At 37.3% G+C, this 24,726-nt stretch overlaps 1 protein-coding gene across 2 annotated transcripts in view; it reads right to left on the bottom strand.

Moving 5' to 3' along the window:
• Positions 1-23,277, bottom strand: part of LOC107669219 (inactive rhomboid protein 1-like) — a 46,980-nt gene extending 23,703 nt beyond the window's left edge. The window contains exons 1-5 of one of the 2 annotated variants that reach the window (XM_016461372.1): positions 23,066-23,277; positions 6,396-6,460; positions 5,719-5,866; positions 5,476-5,618; positions 2,950-3,063 (exon numbers count right to left, since the gene is read on the bottom strand). In XM_016461372.1, coding sequence (XP_016316858.1) covers positions 2,950-3,063; positions 5,476-5,618; positions 5,719-5,838 — 377 coding nt within the window. In that variant the 5' untranslated portion in view covers positions 5,839-5,866; positions 6,396-6,460; positions 23,066-23,277. The remainder of the gene's footprint in view (positions 1-2,949; positions 3,064-5,475; positions 5,619-5,718; positions 5,867-6,395; positions 6,461-23,065) is intronic. The other variant, XM_016461373.1, reaches the window with a different exon arrangement.
• Positions 23,278-24,726: the final 1,449 nt, after the last annotated feature.

Raw genomic sequence — 24,726 nt, 5'->3', positions numbered from 1 at the left:
CATAAACCACACCAATTTACAACCCTACTAAAAAGTACAAACACTTTCCAAAATCAAGTTTATGCATTCACAACACAAATTAAACTAATACATTAAAAAGCTGTACTACCTGTTTAAAAAGCTGTCTGACTGTTTAAAAAAAGTCTCAAACGTATCCAAAAGCTCAAATATTTGATTTAAAAAAATCCACATCACTCATAAAGACACTGTGAATCATTAAAACTATCCATTGACCTACCTGTCTAGCTCATCCCAGGAGGCAAGGAAGGTCATGTCTGAGGTAGAGGGGGAACAGAAGCCTTCACACTGAGTGAAATATATTGGCTTGCCCTTCCTTCTACCCCCTATATCACATGATGTCAGAGAGGCAAACAAGACATTTCCTTGATGCCAGAGTTCAGGCAGAAAACCTGCTACACTCCAAGTAAGTCTAAAGGATCAGTACTTGCTTAAACGCTTAATGTGTCTGAGACCATACAGCAGTGATTCATATCCCGACAGCAACTCCACTTTACTCTTGCCGCCTACTCAAATAGTGTTTGAGGAGTGTGTGTAAACACCCAGTAAAATACCAGCTCATCTGACTAAAAAAGAGAGACAGAAAACAGAGAAAAAGAGAGAGAGGGTAGGGAACGTGCCAAAACATGAGATAAGTGTGAGAACTGGGACTTCAATTATGAGCACACACACACTTGCTCACACATTCAATGACACACACCTCAAACAATAATGCAGTCTCCTCTATAACAGTCCATTGCAAATTACTCTGTCTTTCATAAACTCCGGTGGAGGAAATTCAACATCATTCAACCCCCTCACAATCTGACATGCAATTCTCAACAAGCACCGTGCACATCAGTGGTTTTTAACAGTTATTAGTCTGAACAGTGAATCAATTAACTTGTGGATAGTTTTGTCAATGACAGAGAGGTGGAGTCCTGAATTTAAATGGGGAGATGGTACAATTACACCCTGTTATAGAGCAAGGGTTTGTTGATGGTGATGGCCAGGACCCCTAAAAATAAAGAACCCCTTAATAAAACATAGGCAGCTTTATATCTTCATGTATAAGGACCCACTGTGTAAGATAAAATGAAGCATAATATTAAAGATGTTTCCTAAATTATTGTTTTCATGTAATGTTTTTTCAAGAATTCACCAAATAAATAATATATTGTCTTTCTATTATATAAACTGCCATTCTAGAGTTTGGGGTCAGTATATGAATTTTATTTTTATTTATTTATTTTTGAAAGAAATTAATACTGTTATTCAGCAAGGATGCATTAAATTGATCCAAATCCACAGTAAATACATTTTTTGAAGGATCGTGTGACAATGAAAACTAGAATAATGGCTACTAAAAATAAAATTTTATATTTGTAATTAATTTAATTTAATTGTATACATTTATTTTAAATAGTAATATTTACACCATAACTGTTTTTATTTTATTTAAAAAAAAAAAGTGGAAATATTTGAGATGACAGCATATCTTTTTCTCCCCACTATTACTATTAGATGTATAAAACTTATATAACTTATTTATTTTATGTCTTAGAAACCCTACCCTAGAAACTAGGGTTGTGTAATGTCAATGCAATTAAATAACCATTATTTATATACTTTTTCTAAAGCTGAATGAATCATAATATAGACGTCGACAAGACACATTTACAACCCCAAGACTCCAGAAACCCCTCACTGCAACACTGTGAATCGATACTAGTGAAATCAAACCTGTGCAAAACAAAGTTTACATTAATAAAGCATGAGTCACAACAAGCGGCAGAGCTGAAAATAGCCGAAAGAGGCCCACATAGCAGTTTTTTCAGCATTGTGAATAACACTTTCTGTCATTACATGTTCTTCTCCCACAGCTCAGATATTCCTTTGATGGCAGACACATGGTGGACTCAAGAGCCAATATACTATCAGTTGATTATCTTAAAACACAGCCAAACCCATAGACACAGATGTGAAGGCTTTGATGCACTCCTGTTTTTGTGCAGAGGAAGAAAGGAGCTCTTTTTCAAGTTTGTGTAGGAGTCTGTGTGTGCTCCGACAGTTTTATGGCTGACCAGGTACTATGTTATTTTAAATAGTTCATTTTAAAGGGGTCATATGATGCGATTTCAAGTTTTCCTTTCTCTTTGAAGTGTTACAAGCTCTGAGGTGTGGTTTCTGTGTGTGTGTGTGTGTGTGTGAGGGGAACAGGGTCACATCACAGGAGAGTGAACTGAAAAAAATTCTGATGTCTGTCAGAAATCATAGCACGTCAGCTGTCTTAACCGTGGCTTGTGTACTGCATCATCACTGTGTCTGTCACGCGACTCTGTTGCCCTTTCGTGCTTGAACTGATGGTAAAACTAACAACATTATTAACTGTCTTGATATTTACTTTTGAAAGCTGAAGCTCGCGATTATGGTAAGGGGCGTTACATTTCCGACGCGTGCTTGTGGTGTTCGGCCAATCACAATGCACTGGGTCAGCTGGCCAATCAGAGCAGACTGTGCTTGTCAAAGGAGGAGGCTTAGTTGAAAACGACATGTTTGAGAGAGGCGGGGCATAAAGGACCTACAATAATGTACAGTATTTGAAAAATAATGTGTTTTTTGAACATTAAAGCATGTCAACATATTCTGTTACACCAAATACACAAAATAATGATCTTTAAAATAGCATCATATGACCCCTTTAAACTAAGCGTGGGCGAACCAGATTAAAAAGTCTTTGAATATTTCCATATATTGTTGAAAACCACAATTTATGCATTTGTTTTAATAAAAGAGTTAAGACAACAACAACAAATGCCTGATCCAAATGGATTATTACTTTAAACTATGTGGAAAAATGGAAGAAAAAAACGTATCTCTGTCTCTCTGTTTAATCTGACTGCATACTCTATGAATTTCGACTTCAGTGGGTCTATATTGGTTGCACTATACCTGAGGACGATTTGAGGCAGTGACTGACGTCTGGGGGGTTCCAGACGTGAGAAACACTGGCCTTTAACCAGGACGGTGCTCATCTGCTCAAAGCGTACCCTCTTCCCTGTGGGACTGGAGGGGATGAGGTGAGGAGGATCAGGAAAGGCAGATGAGAAAACAGGGGAAAACAGAAAAGATAGAAAAGCAACCAGTTTAGTTACAGAAGAAAAACAGAGCTGGAAAAAAAATGAGTTGCATTTAAGAAGCTGACAGGATCATATTAATTGCAGAAGAAAAGCAGTAGAAAGAAGGTTAACAAAGAGGACAGACTCTATATCATACTGGTTTTGTAAAATATGAGCACAAGAACAGATGCTGAAAAAGAAATGCGCACATGCAGTCAAAAAGATCATAAATACATTAGCGTGATTTACTGCTGTGTCTCCTCACAGTGGAGGACTTCAAGTCATACCAGGAAGATAAAACATCCAAAGCCATTAAGATAAACAGTGCTTGTTACTGGCCGGGAGTCTAGAGAGCAGTCAGCGATTTTAAAAGAATAAACACAGAAGACAGATACAAAACACATTCTTGACTTTATTTTTTATTTAGCACCTATACCGTCATTAATAATGCATTAGCCTTTTAGCTCAGTCACAGCATAAAAGTATGACACTGTATCAGATAGGCTACTAAAAAGCCACTGCTGGAAAATCCAGCTTCAGTGTTTGGTAGCTGGTTTTTAACTGGTCTCTGATAGTAATGAACCATTAGTCATACCAGAGGTCAAACTTGTTTTTGCAGCATAGTGACTGGCTGATCAGCTATAAACACAGTTACAAGCGCAAGATGGATTTTCAAAGGAGGCCAAAAAGCGAATGATTTATTAAAGACAGCATATGTACTAAATAAAGAATAAACTTCAGCATAAGTTGTGTATCTGTGTCACAAACATCTTTCCCCCATGGAATAGAAATGGGTCAACGGTGACCAGAAATCTTTCACTCCTGATCTCCTCTTCAAACAGCAAAGCAGCCTGGCATCAAAAAAACAAGGCTTTTACAAACAAGTTCTGATTTTAACCAAATTAAACATGACACTGAAATAAAGAAGGTTGTGAACACTATGCAATCAGTTTTGCTACTGCGTCACCAAGCATTATGCTAATGTAAATCTTTGCCATTATATGTGGGTTTGCATGAGTGTATCTGTTTGTTTGCCAATAAGACAAGATAAATGACTTTTCAGATAACTATTTACATCCCTGCAGGCAAATTAGCTTGTGACCATGACAGACCCTGAAATGACCCAACACAACACAGCATTACACAAAACACAACTATGCAAAACAGTACAAATACATACAAGTACACTTAATAAACAATGTTAAAATACTTTTCCTACTGCCAAGACACTGAACTTCACGTAAGCCAGTAAAATGTAAATGCTATGCCTTTGCGAAACATTGGCTCAACGTGATGCGAGTTTGGGGTTTCAAAGTGCAAGTTTTTGAAAACGAATATTTTCCCATGTAAACTACAAAAAAGCTAATTTGTGAAAACGGTGACATCATGCACATGCATCTTACGTGTTCAGTCTATTGGTTTGTGTGCAGGCACATAGTGTTTCTTTACAAAGTGACATCGCCAACTACTGGCCTGACATACATAATACAGCATCTTTTGATGTTTTTGCGGATCCGTGTGAACAGGATTGTTTTCACAACGTTGCTGTCTGTACGCAAAACTTTTCAAAAACACAAAGGAAAAACTTTTCAATTTTTAGTACATCGTTGTCATGGAAACACCCTTAGTTCAGTGTCATGAGTGAAATCACACACTTTACCTTATATACACTACTGCTTAAATGTTTGGGGTTGGTAAGATTTTTGCTAGTAAGATGTTTTTGAAAAAAGTCGGTAACACTTTAGACCAATTCTCACTATTAACTAGTTGCTTATTAGCATGTCTATTATTAACATACTGGCTGTTTATTAGTGCTTATAAAGCACATATTCTGCATGACCATATTCTACATCCCTAATCCTACTCAATACCTAAACTTAACAACATCCTTACTAACTATTAATAAGCAGCAAATTAGGAGTTTACTGAGCCAAAAGTAGTAGTTAATGGTTTGTTGATGCCATGGTGAGAATTTTAAAATAAAGTGTGGCCAAAAAGTCCATCATGCTCACCATGGCTGCATTTATTTAAACAAACACAGTAATATTGTGAGATATTATTACAATTTAAAATAACAGTTTTCCATTTTAATATATCATATGCTGATTTTGTGCCCAAGAAACCGTTCTTATTATTATCAATGTTGACAAAATTTGTGCTACTTAATATTTTTGTGGAAACTGTGATACATTTTTTCCACAATTCTTTGTAACATTATACATGCTTTTGCTGTCACTTTTGATTCATTGAATGCATCCTTGCTTAAAAAAAAAATCTATTTCTTTAAAAAAATAAAAATTGTTCTGACCCAAATGGTTTGACTGGTAGTGTATCTGTGTTTTTGGATGTGCGGTCTTACCTTTTGATGGTCTGTGAGATGGAGGGTTTGCGCAGGACCGAGGGTCTGCGGCAGGCATTGGGATCGACCGGCAGGCTTCTGAGCTGGATGTTTTCAGTAGGTACGCTGGCACTCCGCAGGTACAAGCTGTTACGCATGACGGGCTGTAGTAAATGGTGAAATATTTTAATGATTTTTATTTATTTCATGGAAATGCAAGTAAATCAAAATATCTTGAGGAAATGTGTAACATCAAATATCCACCTGGATAAAGTTATTATGTTCCTCCACAGGGTTCAGGGCAATGGGGATGTCCAGTCTGAGCCAGGGCGGTTTCTTTCTCCGCAGGCTGCTGTTTCTGCTCTCATCCTCAGCTTCGGCCATGTCTGCCACCCCTCCCCTTACCAGCCAGCTGTAAGATCAGACAGGGTCAAATAAACAGCTCAAACACACATAAACACACAGATATGGGTGAACAATGCACACACACAGCAGCGCTGCCTTACATAAGACACACGCCATGATAATCCACATTTCCATCTGGTTGTTGTGACATGATGGTGCACTGCTGAGACTGCAGTGTGCTGTCTTCCATCCACACTGCACACAACAGTGTAAAACTACAGCTGCATTTGTGCTCTCTGCACTCACACCGCTCAGTTGAGGTATAATTTCAGTGCACCTTCTGACATTAAAATCGCCTTTAGAAATAGCCAAGTTTGAAGATATCCATATATGGACAATACAGTAATTCAAAGGGGCCTGTCAAAGATGTCTTCAGTTTAGTTAAAAATATGAATTGTGACAAAAGTGCACTGTCCCTACTCCTCCAGCAGAGGATGCAGATTCGCCTATTATTTCACTGTTTAATCATTTTAACTGTTTGTAGTGTGCTATAGGGACTCCCCTTATTCATTCATTATGAAAAAAGTTTTTTTTACCCTTCAAAGCAGGGCAGTTTGTATTTGTGTCTCCTCAAAGATGTTGGATGGGACGGTCAGGTCTACTAAAACAAACATTGTTCAATTTCAAATTGGGGTAACTAGAACTGCAGAGTAGCATCACAGTCCTACACTGTCAAGGCACTTACAGTATATATAATATTTTCGTAATTATATATGAAACAATATAATATATTGTAATTTTCATTAAACACATTAAATTCATATTAAATACAAATCAATTTTGAAATCACATAAAACATAGAAATATATATATTTTATTTTACATTACAATATTGTATTACACTCTCTACAAATAACTGTGACAGAAGTACAGAATTTGTTCTCTGCAGGCTCACCAGAGCTACAGACTTCAAGATTTCATAAACGCATTTAAAAACTGTTACCACTCGGTTGTAAGTGAAAACTTTTCAACGCGACAGATGGTCACAGGACAAATGAAAGCCTTTTTCGATTCAGTTTACAATGTTTTTTTTTTTTAAATATCCGTGGCTGAATACTATTGAAAGACTGTAATATAATTACCGAACCCATTGACTTTATTTAAAATGACTTCCTCCAAAAGATCCTGAAGCATCAGCCAAAAGCACTCTTGACAAGCCACTCTCAGTGACTACAGACAGTTTGGATCATGAAGCATGGCAGAAACACAGCGAATGAACAGCACTTTTTGCTTACGAAAACAAGCCCATCTACTTTTACAGAAAGTTAAACATAATCTTTCAAATAACACCCTGTGTGGAAAAAAATCCCACCACATCCTACTGCAGAGTGCAGACCACATTTTTATCCAAACAAACCCATTAAAATGTGGTTAGAAATTTCAGGTTTGGGCAAAAGGTTAGCACTGACCCTTATAAACCAACATATAAGCTTTCATTTATATTTATATATCAATTATGCAGTATTTCCCAGAACTATTTCATCTGTTGACTTTATTGTGTATTTGGAGCACATTTTAGAGCATGGCATGTGACAACTGGCAAAAGATTAGCTTGCTAACAGATACAACCCCTAAAATACTAGTTCTTGATTTATACAGTATATTTTGTATTTTCTCTCTGACAAGAACTGGTAGACTTGCTTTTACACAGCTGATAAAACCACAGCGACTGACTGAAAACCAACACAGAAACAAGACAGAGGAACCAAGATTTTCCCAGAAATCCACTTGAACGCAGTAACCTAATTGCTAGTACCATATAAAGACTTTCCGCTCCAAGCTGTTTGCAACAAGTAAACTGCAATAAAAACACTTTAACTAGCATGAATTTGACCTGATACACGTCTCCCAGCAAACACTTCACATAATATTAATCAGGATGTTCAGAGGACTAAAAAAATACAATCGAAACTCTCAAATGAAATTATGTAAAATATGGTTTACTACGGTTATACTGGCAGTAAAGGGGATATTTTCCTTCTCTTAATGACTCCTACGCACAGATGTGACTGTTGATACTCTGGCTGTGTTCATTTCTTATTCATTAGATGAAAAACAGATCTGTTTATCCTGGTTGTCCAAGAATACAAAACAACTGCTGTTTTTAAAGCAAAATATATTCTCCTGTCTGTAATTCACTCATTAGTCACAGCTTAGTCAAACCAAGCGATTGTAGTGACTTAGAAACATCCTTAGGTAAACCTAATCAGAAGCATTCATTTTTCCAGCCACAAATGAGAGGTTTTGTATTGGATTTACAATTTTCAGTGCTCTTAGATGCCATTAACAAACGTAAAGTAACCATGAGATCATATGAAAAAAACTCAAGAGTAGAATGTGAGTAGAAATAAGAAACATTTTACAGTATTGTATAAAAGCTTCACATTTCTGCTTTCAAGTCTCCCAAAATTGGTCCTGAATTACTTTCATTGTAAGTGACTCACCGTAAACACAGATTTTTTTATTTTTGCTTGTTATGAACACAGAATATTCTTTTAATTTGCTGATGTAATTAAAAGCTGCAATTAAAATCCCCCCCTTTGCAATCTGTAGATCTTCTTCCTGAGGTCCTCCTATTGGAAAGTACATGGGTGATGTTTTGACTTGGGCCAGATGTTGCAGCGGGACACTGAGTTGGTTTTTGTGGACAGGACTGGAAGGCAGATGTCCATGAATGACCTCATTTGGAGAGCACTTCCTTCCTGAGCAGGGATGCTTTTGCCCTGTTTTCTTTCTCACATACACAATTCTATCAAAGATGTGCTTTGGAGTCAACAAACCTTTCCTTATGTCCAAATTTGTGGATGCTATCTGTAATTCGCACATATGCTTTGATTCAACCAATAATTATCAGAAATCTATGAATTTAGGTGGTCAAAATGGTTACATAACTCAATAACCCATAGCTGACTGACTCATTGGACACACGTTTTTCTCTGCAAAAGACCCCTAAAAACCATTGGTCTTGTTTGAAACACTGGCTCAACTGAGCCAAATTCATTCCATGAGCAACAATAGACACAATAGTTCCTCTCAGAAAGGAGGGACGACAAAGACATACAGAAGCCACAGGAATCTGATCTCTGTTTTTCATCCTTTTGACGTCAATAGAAAGCTTCACAAAACAGACGCATTCATTCAACTCCAATAACTGAAAGCCTGCTGTGATGTTTACTCTAGTTAGTGATCCAGATTAATACTTTAAACAGAGAAAGACTAAATAATCAAATGTCCAATGATAACCTCTGCGCAGTTGCTTTTCAAAAATTAGCCACAAGAGGTAAAGAAACATCCATGTATTTGGTCTCACTGAATGATGGTTCCTCAGCTTTAATGGCACATTTGGCATCAGTCAACTGCTGATGTTGAAGAACTTGCCTGTACCTTTAGGAATGGGCATGAATCCCGCTGATCCGGGCACGCTGCCTGGCAGAGCACTCCCTGCACGTTCTGGGAAATGCCACACATACCACTGGACTGCTTGAGCCGTTCTGCACTATTTCACTGCATTTATTTTGGTTGGCCAATGAGGTTAAGACTGGATGGAGTCCACTATAATGACTCAGCTGACCTCTGCATGATGGGTCAGCCTGCTTTTACAGTTAACTTGTTCAGCTCCTCATCAGCACATGGACAATATGCTTCAATAAAAGACCATGGTTGAAGGGTCACTGCCAAACAGGAGTGTCCTTGATAAAGAAAAGGAAAAAAATCTTTATATATAAAACTCTGCCAAGTTCATATAATTGCACTCATGCTATAATTGTATTCATGATGGTTTCATATGGAAAATATAATACAAATTAATAAGCAATGAAGCATATAATAAAGCATTTTAACTGCAATATTCTTAAAACATTAGTTTTTTCCCCTAAGAAATAAAAATGAAAGATTACACTTTTTTTAAAGATGAAAAAAAGCAATATGACAGAAAATATTGAAATATTAAATTGAATTTTAATATAAGAATTAAAATAATCTTGCTTATCATATAGATAATATAGGTATTTAAGGTACTGTTTAGATGAAATGCATTTTAATATACACTACTGTTAAAACATTAGGGTCAGTAAGTTTTTCTTTTTAATAAAACACTTTTATTCAGCAAGGATGCATTAAACTGACCAATAAGTGACAATAAAGACATTTATGATGCTACTGTCACAGTACAGAAGGAGACCAGGGACGGAGAGGTAAAGTAAACAGAGAGCTTTATTGAACAGGTGCTGGGAGAGAGAGAGAGAGGGAGAGCAAACGGGTTAGAGCAACAGCCTATGGAATGGAAGGGATCGGGCTCACGTGCTGACGGGTTCCTTTGCGGATCGGGCTGAAGAGGGTGGCACAGATACAGGAAGGTATCAGGATGGAGTCCGGGTACAGTGAGTCAGGTAAGGAGTAGCGTAGTGAACTCAAGTCCAGACGAAGTGTGACTGCAGTGACTGTGCATTTAAGCTAGTGCTGATGAGGTGGTGACAGGTGCGGCTGATTAGTACTCCGGTGATTGTGAACGGGTGTGTGAGATGATTGGGCCTGACGAGGCTGGACTCTCCCTGACAGTCATTCAGTGTCCACAGCTTCTTGCTAGAAAATTGCAATGTGCAGTTTATATGTTTGCATACATTTTTTATTTTTTTTTAGTGTTGCTTATTGTTTCTAAAAATAAATAGAAATGTAATTTAATAGATTGGGCTCTGTTGGGATTCGTCAGGCCCTGGGGAAGAAGCAGACATAGGGTGAACACAGGGTTTGAGCAGTGAGACATGGAAGGTAGGTGCGATGCGGTAGTGAGGAGGAAGTTCAAGCCTGTATGTGACCTCGTTGATCTGCCTCCGGATGGTGAATGGTACGATATAGCGGGGACTCAGCTTGCGGCAAGGCAGTCGGATTATCTCCAGGTTGGTATTGTGGAGTGGGTCGGCGGTGAACGTCTGCTTGGGCTTGGTGTCTCCGAACCGCCTGCTGGAGATGGACATGTGCTGAGTCCCAGACCCTCTCGCTCTCTCGGAACCAGTGATCCACCGCTGGAACGTCTGAGGGCTCTCCCGTCCACGGGAATAGGGGAGGTTGGTACGCACTGAAACGGGGTGAGGCCGGTGGTTTGCTGTCGAAGGGAGTTTAGTGCGTACTCGGCCCAGGGAAGGTACAGCGGTTCTGGTTTTGGTGACAATAGCTACGGAGGTATCTCCCGATCTCTTGGATCTTGCGCTCAGTCTGGCCGTTGGACTGTGGGTGATATCCGGAGGTGAGGCTTACTGATACGCCAAGGAGATGGAAGAAGGCCCTCCAGACCCGGGAGATGAACTGAGGCCCACGAGGAGTTGAGCTCCAGGCAGCAAATCTATGGCACAGTCCCACGGCCGATGAGGTGGTAGTTTCGTCGCGGCCCGCTTACTGAACACATCCTGGAACGCCCGGTATTCCCAGGGAATGCTGTGTGGTTCCGTGGGTTCGGGGCTCTCGATGGAGGTGGCACAGACAGGGAGGAAACCAGGTGACAGGGGAAGAACTTGGGACATACAGTGCTGCTGACAGTACTCACTCCAGTGAATAACTTCGTTGGTGCTCCAGTTAATGATGGGTGCGTGTTGGGTTAACCAGGGGCGCCCCAGGATGATTTCCGCTGTGGAATTCTCCAGCACCAGAAACGAGATGGTTTCCTCATGAAGGCACCCTATGCGGAGCGTGATGGTGGGGGAGCATAGTTGGATTGTGCTTCGGTGATTGTGAACGGGTGTGTGAGATGATTGGGCCTGACGAGGCTGGACTCTCACTGACAGCTACAAAACATTTCTATTTCAAATAAATGTTCTTTTGAAATTTCTAATCATCAAAGAATCCTTTACACTCTAAAAAATGATGGGTTAAAAAAACAACCCAACTTGGGTTATTTGGCAACCCAGCGCTGGGTAAATATTGGACAGAACACACGCTGGGTTATTTTGACCCAGCATTTTCACAATTTCCACAAACATACTAAGCAGAAAAACTGTTTTCAATATTGCTAATAAGAAATATTATTATTATTATTATTATAAAAAATCTGCATACTTAAATGATTTCTGAATTATTCAGATATTATATATTTTTAAATATATTAAAATAAAAAATTATTTTAAATACCATTTCTCAACATTAGGCTAGTGTTGTACTGTATTTTTTATCAAATAAAATCTTTTAAAAACATCTCATTTTTGTATTTTTGAATTTATGTATGAATATCCTTTTCATTTATTTATTAATGAACATACACAGACAAAAAAACAGTGTCATGTCATTGACGCTTATGCTGGTGGACCAGCTAGATCAACTCTAAACCAGCAAAAACCAGTCAGAAATTCATTTAAACTAATCTATTCAGAGCCAATAGGGCTCCTCTGTTTTTCTATGCTAAAGACTGAACACACATACGGCTCTTTAAAGACTCTGTAAATTAAGAAAATGGTCCATTAAAACTCAATGGCTGTGCTTCAGCTCGATGCGGTTTGAAAACATCAGAATAAGTGTCCCTGGATTTCAATGTGCTGACAGAGTGGCACTGGTGCTGATCCCAGAGTGCATGCTGCGAGAAGCAGAGGTGTTGAATGGTCCTGCTAGGAGACTCCAGATCCATCTTCCAACCTGCCAACAAACATCTTTCTGTCTCAGTTGCATCAGTTGCCAGCCAATAGGACTTTCAGCAGCGCATGCCTAAACAACATGTGATCTCCATTTAAATACTTTCCAGGGTGATGGCCGCCTGGAGCATTTCCCACTAGAGAGGACTCGCTGTGTGGGCTGTCAGTATTGATTTGAGCTGTTAAAAATCCTTGCTGGCTTTTGATGGAAATGTCAAAGCCATGCTAATAAAGTGGCTCTGTGTCATTAATTCAGATGGAGAAAATGGCTCCACACTTCCATAACATCACTTAAGAGAAGAAAATTGCAATAATTCAGACACAAAAGCAATTTACTTCTGGAAAATCCCTTCAATTATGCATTAGCTCCCAAGTGAATCAGTCTTTGCAACTGCCAAAGAAGCTGTTTGAGAATAATATAGGTCTCAAATCTAAAAACAGACAAACCTTTACCAGAGCGCCCTTACCAAAAAGTAGTATACTTCAAGTTTATTTTAGCAAGTATACTTAAGTAAAGTTCAAGTATATTTTTAAGTATACTTATACTTTCCTATTTTTAGTTTAAAAGAAGTATACTAATAGCACACTTGAATAAACTTCTTTTTCGTAAGGGCAGCTGGTCTGGCAGACTGTTTTATACTTAATATGCTGTGACAGCACAATAATGGTTGAAAATGGAGGGAACTTTCAAGCCTTATTCAGAACCAGCAGAACACTTTGTTAATTTGGTGGGTTATGTTTTTCTCCAAGTGCACAGGTGACACAACTGTAGACAATGAGCTAAAACAGGCCAAAATCTCAGTCATAAATGAGTAAATCTGGCTCTCACATGAATGGCACACAACACAAACATGAGGCTGACGTTGTTTGAATGGAACTGCCAGGAAACAGCAGTCAAAAACCCATAAGAGAGAAGGCATAAACCAGTGTCTGATTTACATATACTGTAAGCCAAGCGGATCTAAGTCTCTTCCAGTAAGACGGACACAAAAGTGCCAAACTTACTAGAATTAACTGTGGTACACTTATGGGTCAAAGACAAGAGTGCCCATAATAAAGAAAGGAGAAAACCTACTTAGAAAATGTGTGGCAAGTCTTCTTCGTATTCATGCTGGTTTCATATGTTTTTAAGGCTGGGCGATAAAACAATAATGATCATTATCACTAGGGCTGCACGATAAATCGCATGCGAAAGATGCGCGTTAAATATCGCATGCAATTTATCGTGCAGCCCTAATTATCACGATATAATTCTCCTAGATAAAACGATAACAAGAGTTCGATAAATGTTTGATATGAGACCTGTGCTGGCAGAATGAGTCACAATGAGCACATTTTGAAAAATTTGTTATTTTTATTTTTACATTCTCCATTAAAAATTATCTTCAAAATGATGCATGATTTTTTTGGAATCGGACGAAAAATGACTGAGCTACACCTGTTTGAAGTTGATGGAGTCAGCAAAGTAAATTTGGAGAAAAACTGATTTCAAGTTTTCTGAAGGTTCCAAAGCAAAATCACCCAGCAACATTACATCTTTTCCCCCACTTCTTTTCTTAATAATCATTACTAGATTAATAATCACAATATAGCTAATTTGTATTTTATCTTTGTTGTTATAAATAAGAACCGATGCAAAAAAGAACAAATATAAGAAAGAAAGAAGTGTAAAGTGTATTACTTTTTTCATTTTATATCTAAACATAAGCATTCAAGTAAGAAAAACAAATAGTAAAATGTAAAAATCACTCAAGTGTGTTCATTACAAATTAATTGATTATTAAAACTACAAAAGCAGTTCAATCAAGAGCAGAGAGTGATCCCCTCTTTTCTTTTATCGTTTGATTAACATTAATAGGACAGGCGTAGGCATATTAAGACATAGTGTAATGCATGGATCTAATATAATGTTACACATCAGATGTTGTTCCCTAAACGTTTACTTAAGATATAACAGATTATGTTTGCGTGAATACTTAAATATATTTAGCCTACTCTAAATCTGTGTATAAGTGTATCGGGATTCTGTGCCGGTGTCGTCTTTATGCAGGCGCTTTGGATGACAGTCAGCATGAGAAGCGAGAAAAAGGTACTCCTCTCAGAAAACATACAAATAAAGATACTTTTAGATGTTTAATTACTATTTGTAGCACTGGGATCGCTAGACGAGGGCTTAATTAACTAATTTTTGTGAAAACCTTAAAAAGGTCACCGGATGCCCATTTTCCACAAGTTGATATGATTCTTTAGGGTCTTAATGAAAAGTCTATAACATGCTTTGGTTAAAATTTTTCAATGGTAGTTGTACCTTGTCAAAAACAGCTCTGTTCAGCTCTGTTCACAGCAACCTGTGCTGTTGCATGTTCCTTTAAATGCTAATGAGCTTTGCTGACCCCGCCCCTCTCTTCCGTGGGGTGATGAGCCGACCTCATGAGACTGTTTACTTTAGCCGTGAAACTTGCTAACTAGCACATTATTAGGAAAGGCAATTTGCAAAGAATCATAAAAAAACCCTTATACTCACTTCTTCTGTAGGTAAAGCTGGATCACGAATGATTCGCGCGAACAAACGCATTTATGTAGATCGGGGGCGCATTCCCTTCACAAACAAATGTAATCCTCTGCATCTTCAGCGGCTCTGATATCGGGAGTAAATGACGATTGCTATATTCATTATTACATCCAACAACAGAACACCTCAATCGCTACGGAGACATTCTTGTCTACATCTGCTCCAGCGGTGAAACAATGGCAGTCGGACTGTTCACAGCTCACTCAGGGCGGGTCTAAGGTAAGACGGCCGTGTCAATCAACAATCTTGGGAGCGGCCTTGGTCTGTGTGACTTCACACAGACAAGAAGCTGAGAACGGCTTTATTTGAAAAAGGGGATATTATTTTTAGGGATTAAATAAAAACCACTGGGCGGATCTTTATTATTATAGGGTGGATGTGTACACACACTGCCAACACACATTTATGTTCAAACAACATGTAAAAGTGAATTTTGCATCCGATGACCCCTTTAAATTCGACCATAATGAAATTGTTTTACTTTTTTTGCCTGTAGCTCAAAATTAGCCTGTGTGCATTCCGACTCAGTTTGCCAGCACGGGTCACATTATGTTTATGCGCCAAAAGTGGAACGAAACAGCGCTAATTGCACCACACGGACAGTTTATCTGAGCAGCTCATAGTTCAATAGGCTGTGCAGTGCGAGCTCACTAGAGTAGATGCGTTTACTCGCTGATAAGTCTCGGTTATGCGACTTACTGGATCTTGTGAGATCCAATGTGAAGCGCTTGAATTCAGCAAACACAAATGACTCAGTGATTTAATCTAGTTTAAAGCCAGATGAATCAGCTCAACAAATGAGGTTGTTGCAATTTTTACAGATTTTACTGTTTTTGATAATAAACATAAATCTGCGTTTTAACTCAAGCTACTGTCAAATGTGCATTTCTAAGCAACAAAAAGATGTAGTATTTCTAATACTGCAGCCTGCACTGCAAACTGTGCTGAAGATGATATTGTCCATCAAAGTCAGGCAACACAAACCTGTTTGATGATTTGATGATCACTCATTAGAACATGCAGAAACTAAGAAATTAATTTCTATATTAAGATATTTATTTTGTTAAGGAAAAATGACTGGAAAAGTATAAAGAATTCAAAATATGAAGTGTTTGTCACATTCTGACCAAGAGTTTAAAATCACAATTAACGCTATGGTTTCTTCAACTTTAATTTAGGAGCAAAAAATCTGCCTTTAAACTTATAAAGATTTGAAATTTATCATAATTATTGATATCGACTGATATAAAAAATTTTGATACATTTTTTTGGCCATGTCTCCAAGACCTATATGTTTTTTTATTTATTTATTTATCTTACTATTTTAAAAAAAAGGTTTTCATGTAATGACTCTTAAAATGTCATATAATGTAACCGTCAAGTCAAAAAATAATAACATATTTTCCTTACAAATAGCTTAAATATAAAATATTTATCTTGAAAAAAATAATTATAATGATTTAATAATTTATAAATGTCATTAAGGTTTGGGGATTTTACAACCTGAATTAACAATGACTTAGATTTGCATACAATTTTTTTTTTATATTTAAAACAAGTGAATAAAAAATCCTATAATAATAATAGTAATAAATACTGCTAATATTCTTAAGGTTTGATTTTAAGGATGTTGGTGACCAACAGTTCCCATTGGACTTCCATTATATAGACAAAAAATACAATGGAAATCAATGGGATCCAAAACTGTTTGGTTATCAACATTCTTCAAAATATCTTCTTTTGGAGAAAAAATAAAGTCATACAGGTTTGAAATGACATGAGGTTGAATAAATGATGTCAGATTTTTCATTTTTGGGAGGACCATCCTTTCATTGTATGTCTGAAATGCATTTTTTATATATATATGTCTTTGACCCACATAACAAATTATAGAGAAATACCACATGCAATAGTCTTCTCTTTGTACATTTCTTAAAAATAACCTGTCTGGGCTCCATTAACTGACTCATGTCTGCCAAGAGCTTGACTTTGGGATATAATTCAAAGAATGCAGTCTGTGTTCACATTGCAATTCCAGTGAGTCCAACACACCCAATTAATAGACATCTAAGCTTTTCTTTATACTGCACAATCCCAGCTTCCATTAACATGTAACAACATGTATCACAAACAGGCTAAGCCTTGCTCCAGGATTACACAGCAGAACATGAATTGTGCTCATATAAAAACATCTTTCAACCATACATTGAAAACAGTTTCTTTTCAAAGGAAGGCACAAGAATGCGAATGAGAATCTAAAGCACTGCAGATGGGCAAATGGTGTTGTTTTAGGGGCTATTTGAGAACTGCGGGTGGTTCGTCGCCTTTGTCTTAGAAGGGGCTGCTTTCACAATAGTGCTCATTATGAGGCATCTTCACGCTGTGAATTTGACATGAACACTTCCTCTGTTGGATCACACTTTATGAAAATAAAATGTTAATTGTACGCAGATGGTGCGCGGGTTTGAAAAGAAAATAGACAATAAAATGAACATTTCAAACATCTGACATCCAAGATCAAATAAAGACGCACAAGGTCTCAAATCACATGAAAGCCAAATCCCCCCCCAAAAGACTTTAGACTCTACAAGGGTTTTAACAGAAAGACGTGATTATTTCTGTAGGAATTAGTAGAAATTCTTCCCTATATGAACAGGAAAGGTTCAAGTCTTACAGTCAAGAAGCAGCAGGCTGTCAAAAGCTTTAAATAATACTGGGTTCCATTTATTAGACCACAACTTATTAAAGTTTGCTATTATTGTAGCTGCATGCTCTTGGATATTTACTGCTAGTATAGATTAATATGATTTGTCTATGAATATAACCAAGAATTCTTATTACTGGCAGTAACACCTAAAAGGTAGCTTCAAAAAAGGTCTTATATTAATTCCACAATATTTATGGAGGGAAAAACTAGATTTCCAGGAAAAATGCAAAAACTCATGGAAAAAGACACTGTGAATGTCTCTGAGGTAATTGCAGCCATCCATCAAGATTTTCCTTTTTGATGCATCAACTTGATTAAAGGACCTGCAGGAGGAGTTAAAGGGGTCATATGATGCGATTTCAATTTTTCCTTTCTCTTTGGAGTGTTACAAGCTCTTGGTACATAAAGAAGATCTGTAAAGTTGCAAAGACTAAAGTCTCAAATCCAAAGATATATTCTTTATAAAAGTTAAGAGTCAGCCACACCTACCTAAAACGCCTCGTTCTAACACGCCCCAACATACCTACGTCGCTCTGTGGGAAGATTTGCATAACGCCGCCCAAATGTTCAAACAAAGAAAGAAGGCGTAACTTTTATTCTCACTGTAGTATTGTTGCCGCCGCCATATCCTGAAGACGCTGTGTGCTTCGTTGTGAAAGCGAAACTACTTTGTTTGGTCTTCCAAAAAAGGACGATATCCGCTTCGTCATGCCTAGCTGATCCGTGCTGGACGCGGAGGGAATACAACAGTATGGTAAGGGGCGTAACATTTCCGTCTCACGCTTGAGGTACTCAGCCAATCACAACGCACTGGATAGCTGGCCAATCACAGCACACCTCGCTTTTCAGACCGATGAGCTTTGTAAAAATCGACGCGTTTCAAAAAGGCGGGGCATAGAGGAGAAACAATAATGTACAGTATGTGGAAAATAATGTTTTTTTTTACTTTAAACCGCATAAACACATTTCATTACACCAAATACACAAAATAATGTTCTTTTTAGCAGCATCATATGACCCCTTTAAATTTGACTGAGATTTACAATGAATAACAACTTAAATTAATCGCATGAAGCTAGACTTAATAGTCTGACTAAGGGCTATTATGATGCATTTTTTTTGCCAATTTTGGAGATTGAAAGCCCCTGGTTCTCATCCACTTTCAATGTATGGAAAAAGCAGCTCAGAAACCTGCTAAACGTTTCCTTATGTGTTTCACAGGAGAAAAAAAAAAAATATATATATATATACACGTTTGGAACAACATGAGGGTGACAGAGTTTTCATTTTCAGGTGAGATTTAAAGCCTCAGTTACACATAAACAGCCATCCTTTTGGAGGGATGTCTGATCTTCTTTACCATTCACACTTGCAACAAAGTCTTGAAGCCAAAAAGTGCATGTGGGGGCGTAAAGTGTAAACTTTGGCCTGCCTTCACTGAGTGGTTTTCTGTTTTAAAAAGAAGCACTTTCATCCTCAGTTGTCGAATGATCAGATATAATCAGGTCATTGACAAGAGCCTAAAAGCCTCAGCAATATATGATGACGCACAGATTGCCTGAGAGCAGATGAACTTGTCCTGCCACGTGATGTCCTAAGGCCCGGACACAACCCATGTCTCTGTTGCTCCACCCAACCACACAAAGGCTACTGGGATTATAAACCCCCCGCTTGTTCAAGGTTAAACTCAAATCTTCATCGTTTTTCCTTCTCCAAGGCAAAGTGGAAAATAAATCAGCTTGCAATAACAATAATTCCCTGTGTTAGCATGAGGCCTAGAGATGTGCTAATTAATATAAATGTGGCATCCTTTCAAAAGTGCCTGACAACAGACAGAGACTGGAAGGGGCGTGCAGGATTGAGAGAGACACGGAGGAGCAGAGAAAGAGCTGGTTATGCACACATGGGGTTTGCCCGCCACAGTCTGCTCTTTCTTCCAAAATCAGCAGCCAGGAAACAGAGAAAGAAAGAGAGAATGAGAGAATAAAGGTAAAAATATCACGAATCAAGGTAATTTGATGCTCCAGAAGAGCTGGATCATCAGTCTTCATTTCATTTCCATTTCTTTTTGTCATAATGTCATTCTCTCTTGGCAATGTCATTTTCTCTACTTGTGTTGAACATCCAACAAATCCCCGATCTACTTTTTCATCTCTTAATATCCAGACACAATACGCTGGTGCTCAATTGGCTTCACAGAAAGGCTGACTGACAGGCCTTTTGCAAAATCCAAGTAAACTTTGGTCTCATAAAAATCTGTAATAATCCAAATAAGATCCGTTCAAGGGTGTTGGGAATCTTATTTACTGAATGGATTGCTCAAAAGGAATTTGGAAGTGAATGCACTCCCTGTGATCTGACAGCTCTTATGTCTCACTTTTTTGTATGATAGTTTGGGATAGGTCTGAACTAGTCTATACTTCCTGAGAGCAATGCTGCAAGAAAACTTTTTTTCTCCACTTGACTGTTCGAATACTTGCTATGTTGCATACATGAAAAAGTATTTATGCACACCTAAAAATGTATGCACGTAAATGCATTAAATAAAATATCAATAGCAGGTTTCTATTTTATTATATTTTAATTTATTCCTGTGATGGCAAAGCTAAATTTTAAGCAGTCATTACTCCAGTCTTCAGTGTCACTTGATCCATCAGAAATAATTTTAATATACTGATTTGGCACTCAGAAAAACATTTCTTAGTATTAATGTTGAAAACGGTTGTGTCTTAATATTTTAATCTATCTTTAAAATTAAATGAATCTTTAATTTATAAAGATTTAATCTATCTTTAATCATAATATTTTTAATAAAAACTCATACTTTTTTCCAATTCTCAATTATTTGATGAATAACAAGTTTAAAAGAACAGCATTTATTTGAAAAAAAAATATTTTATACCATTATAAATGTTACTACTGTCACTTTTAATCAATATAATGCACCCTTGCTGAATAAAAGTATTAATTTAAAAACAATCTTACTGACCCCAGACCTCTGATCGATAGTGTGTATATAATGCCATATTGTCAATGAAGTAGGTAATTCAGTCCAATCAGATGCAAAACTGGTGTGTACACAGATTACCAAACACCCAGGAATGAAACTGGAGTCTTAAAAGATTAAAAAGGATAAGAAATAATATGATCTTGTGTAAGGAAGAGGTGTAACAACTTAACATGAGCTCGAGGGAGATGAGTGACAGCCTACTGGAACAAATCCGTATACAGTCTGCTGTGATTTCATAATACAACACCTATTCCAAGAAAAAGTCAATTGCTGTGTTTGTCATCTGACGGTGACAAGCTATTACCAAATTGAGAGATGCTAGGCTATGGTAAAGTGTATGGATCCAAATCACCCAAGCTTACGATAAATCCACAAATGGGATCATACTACTCACACACAACAGCCTCATCTCAGGTCAGAACAGAGGACTTTACCTCACACTGTAGCATCTCTAAAAAGCCAAAAATGCCACTGACATGTATTAACTGTTAACATGCACGAGAAAGCAACCTATCTTTTTTTTTTTGCAGAACAAGAACAAAAATGGCCATGCTCAATATAGAAGTAAATGACCATATTTATGTAAATCTATGATGTATTAAATGAGATTCAGTGAGCATTGTAGTCACCAGATGGCTGAATGTTGGCCCCATCATCTTCACAAAAATCTGCACGCAGCATGCTGTCTCTGTGTGTCCACTATTGAATAATTATTGATTTTTTGAGCAGGCATTTTAATGAGCACATACAACAAATGTAAATGCAGGTAACTTCCCTGAGGTCAACTGGGAAGGAAATTGCACCTGTTCTTTAAACCAGGAAACTTAGCACTAATGACTCAGGGATGTGTCCCTGTATTCCCTGGGCTACACTTTCACCTTCATGGCCACTTTAATAGCCTCCAGGGGCTAAATACTCAGTGCCACTGGTAAGACAGTAAAAGACAGTCCGTAAAATAGAAGTGAGAATGAATTCATGTGGAAAAAGCTTTCCAAGTCCACTGATTTTTTCCAATGTTATTTCTAGAAGTATGCTTTTGATTTGTAGCCATTCAAATAAGTGAAAAAATGATCAGTTTCAGGAAAGTCAGATGTTTCAATTGACTTTGCATGTGCACCTTGCACATTCCTGCAGCTGCAACCACTAAAATTTGAAGCAACTTTCATAAACATGAAGACAGTTTCTGTGAGGAATTCAATAAATAACCGTATAGTCTGTGTAGTAATTTTTTTGCCTAGCCACATAACATTTCTGCAATAATAAATACATTTTTGATTGTTTCATCTATTTATTTATTATAAAACTTGACCCTCTAGCACTAGCATGCTCTATTCTTTTTCTATTCTATCTACTTGTTTTCTTTTTAATCATAATAAAAAAATAATAATAACTTGACCCTCTAACACTGGCTACATGTAATGCATTTCACTTACCGGGGCTTGTCACAGCACTTACATGTTGTTGCTCTTTTATTGGTTTGATTGTTTCTATTGACCTCATTTGTAAATTGCTTCGGATAAAGGCATCTGCTAAATGATTCAATGTAAATGTATACTATATGGAGTAAGTAAGCTAAAAAAAAACAACAACAACAATTATTAAATACAAAATTCATGAAACAGCTCAAATGTAAAAAATAAATAAATAAATAGTTTTGGCAACAAAATCATTTAACATTATAACGTTTAAAATATGTGACAGCTTGACCCAGCCTGACATTTATGGGCAATATTCTTGCTTTAAGAACAGGACAGATGTATAGTCTAGCGAAATACAGTGTAAAATATAAAACATATATTATTAATATTGGTTGACATAGGTTCTTCTGTAGTCAATTCTTCTGGAACATGAAGAAAAGCCCCTGATTGAGGAGAATCCATGTCCAATAAAATGACTAAAGCAGTGACGCTAGTACCACTTAATCCACCAGTTGCAGATTATCATGCAACCAGATTAGATGCATGCAATCACTTTGCAAAACCATTTTACACAAGCACATATTTATGGGCTGTCTCCAAAAACTTCGTGAGCTGCCTACCTAGATATCTTTTTGGCCATCACAGCACATTTTTGGGTCAGCACACGTCTAGGTAGCAGCTCACAAGTTTTTAAGAGTCATAATTTCAGAAAATTAACGCAACATGCTCAATATGCTGTTCTCTATGAAATGTATTTAGGATGCATTCAGCTGCACGCGAGTTGACACACATCCTAGTCTCAAACAGCAAGGATGCTACATTTGTTACTATGGGTGCAACTTTAAAACAATTAACGTAAAGAGACTCAGAGAAATAAAGCCATACCTTCTGTTGGACTTTCAGATTTTAGCAGCAGGGTTTGTTCATTAACCGGCGTTTAGTGTGATGCACCTTCTTCGCAGAGGATATGTAATGTCAAAGCATAACTAAACAGTAGGGAAGCAATGTGATTTTACATAGTCAAATCCTAAATCCAAAGTTTGCAACACCGCTGCAGAATAAAACCATGCTGCTCGCCCCGTAAATTCCCACACTGAAGTCTGTAGTTCAGTTTCAAACTGAAAATACACCCACACGCGCTGAAAGAGACAGCGTGGGCGGAGACTACAGAGGCATGCAGATGTCACTAACCAATCAGCGCCACTCATGGGCGTAAAACAAAAGCCTGATGTCTTCATCTAGCTTCACCGCAAAAGGATGCAGAAACCGCTGTTGTGCGTCATTTATGGCAAGACACAACAAGTGCTCCATTAGAACAAACATACATTGCCTTGAGATAAAATTAAGATACATCCCTATATTTTAGGACATATTTTCCTCATTACGCACTCGTAATAAAATCTGGGTCTTCATTTGAACCTCTAATATAATTTAACCACAATATAATCTCATCTATAACAAAGTCTGGGGATTATGGATTTTTTTAGGCCTTTTTAATAGAGCTATTCAGTCATGATGTCAGTTTGTAGGTCATAATAATTTCCTTGATCATTTTCAGTGGGTTTTTAGAATAGCGGTTTGGTTTAAGAGTAAAATAAGGTCTTTGGTTAACATTACTTGATGAGGCTTTGTTCTACATAATAAAAGTCAAACGTGAATTCTGAAGCCACTGTGATAAAAAAAAAAAGTGGTTTCGTTCAGTTCTTATATCTTTGTTGCAGATCCAGACTTTTTATATGGTCAACTACTTAGCAACCTGTTTTAAAAATCAAATTTTACATTTGAATTGTATAATTTATGTACATAAATGTGAAATATCATCAAGTAAAATAACGTTACTTGATGATATTTCACATTTTTGTACATAAATTACTCATACATCCAAAACTGTTCAGGAGGAAACCCTCAGCTAATTGCCTTTTAGGTTTTAGGACCACAAACTCATCAGCTGATACACTTTTTCCATGTATTCTTGCACATGTATTCTTAAAATTTAGTCTTCAACTTGCACTTACCTGTGGTACCACAGAAACCACAGAAATAATCTATTAATGACATTCATAAGCTTGATATATTAGCCAACATTCTGGATATACAGTGCAATATATGCAATATATCAGCCATATAGAAAGAATTCTGCTATTATATATATGACTTTCACACTCTACCGATATCTGTTGGTCACATTTTTCCATTTGCCTTATTATGTGGAAAGAATAAGGTGCAAATCATAGCACTTACAGTTGCGCATGAGGGAAACTGAAGTACTTCAAACAGACAGCTTCTTGTGTCAGTGTTATTGTGCCGCCATAGACTAAATGTCACTGTAATGAGATGTAAAATGTGATCTCTCATCCGTGGATCCAGTTAGGCTGTTTAATTCAAAGTTACTATGATTGCTTTTCAGAATGGAGACCCAGCTCAGTGTATTCACTGTTGAATTTGGACACAGTAACTGTGGCAACCACAACAGGATTGTCACATAGAAAATTTACCAAATGAGAGGATAATGCTGAAAATCTAGAAAGAGAAGAGCAACTATTCAG

Source organism: Sinocyclocheilus anshuiensis, unplaced genomic scaffold (assembly GCF_001515605.1).
Source record: "Sinocyclocheilus anshuiensis isolate Anshui unplaced genomic scaffold, SAMN03320099.WGS_v1.1 scaffold220, whole genome shotgun sequence".
In the NCBI taxonomy this organism is placed as follows: Eukaryota; Metazoa; Chordata; class Actinopteri; order Cypriniformes; family Cyprinidae; genus Sinocyclocheilus; species Sinocyclocheilus anshuiensis.
Note: the sequence above shows the minus strand (reverse complement) of the source record. Positions and strands in the feature narration are given on the sequence as shown.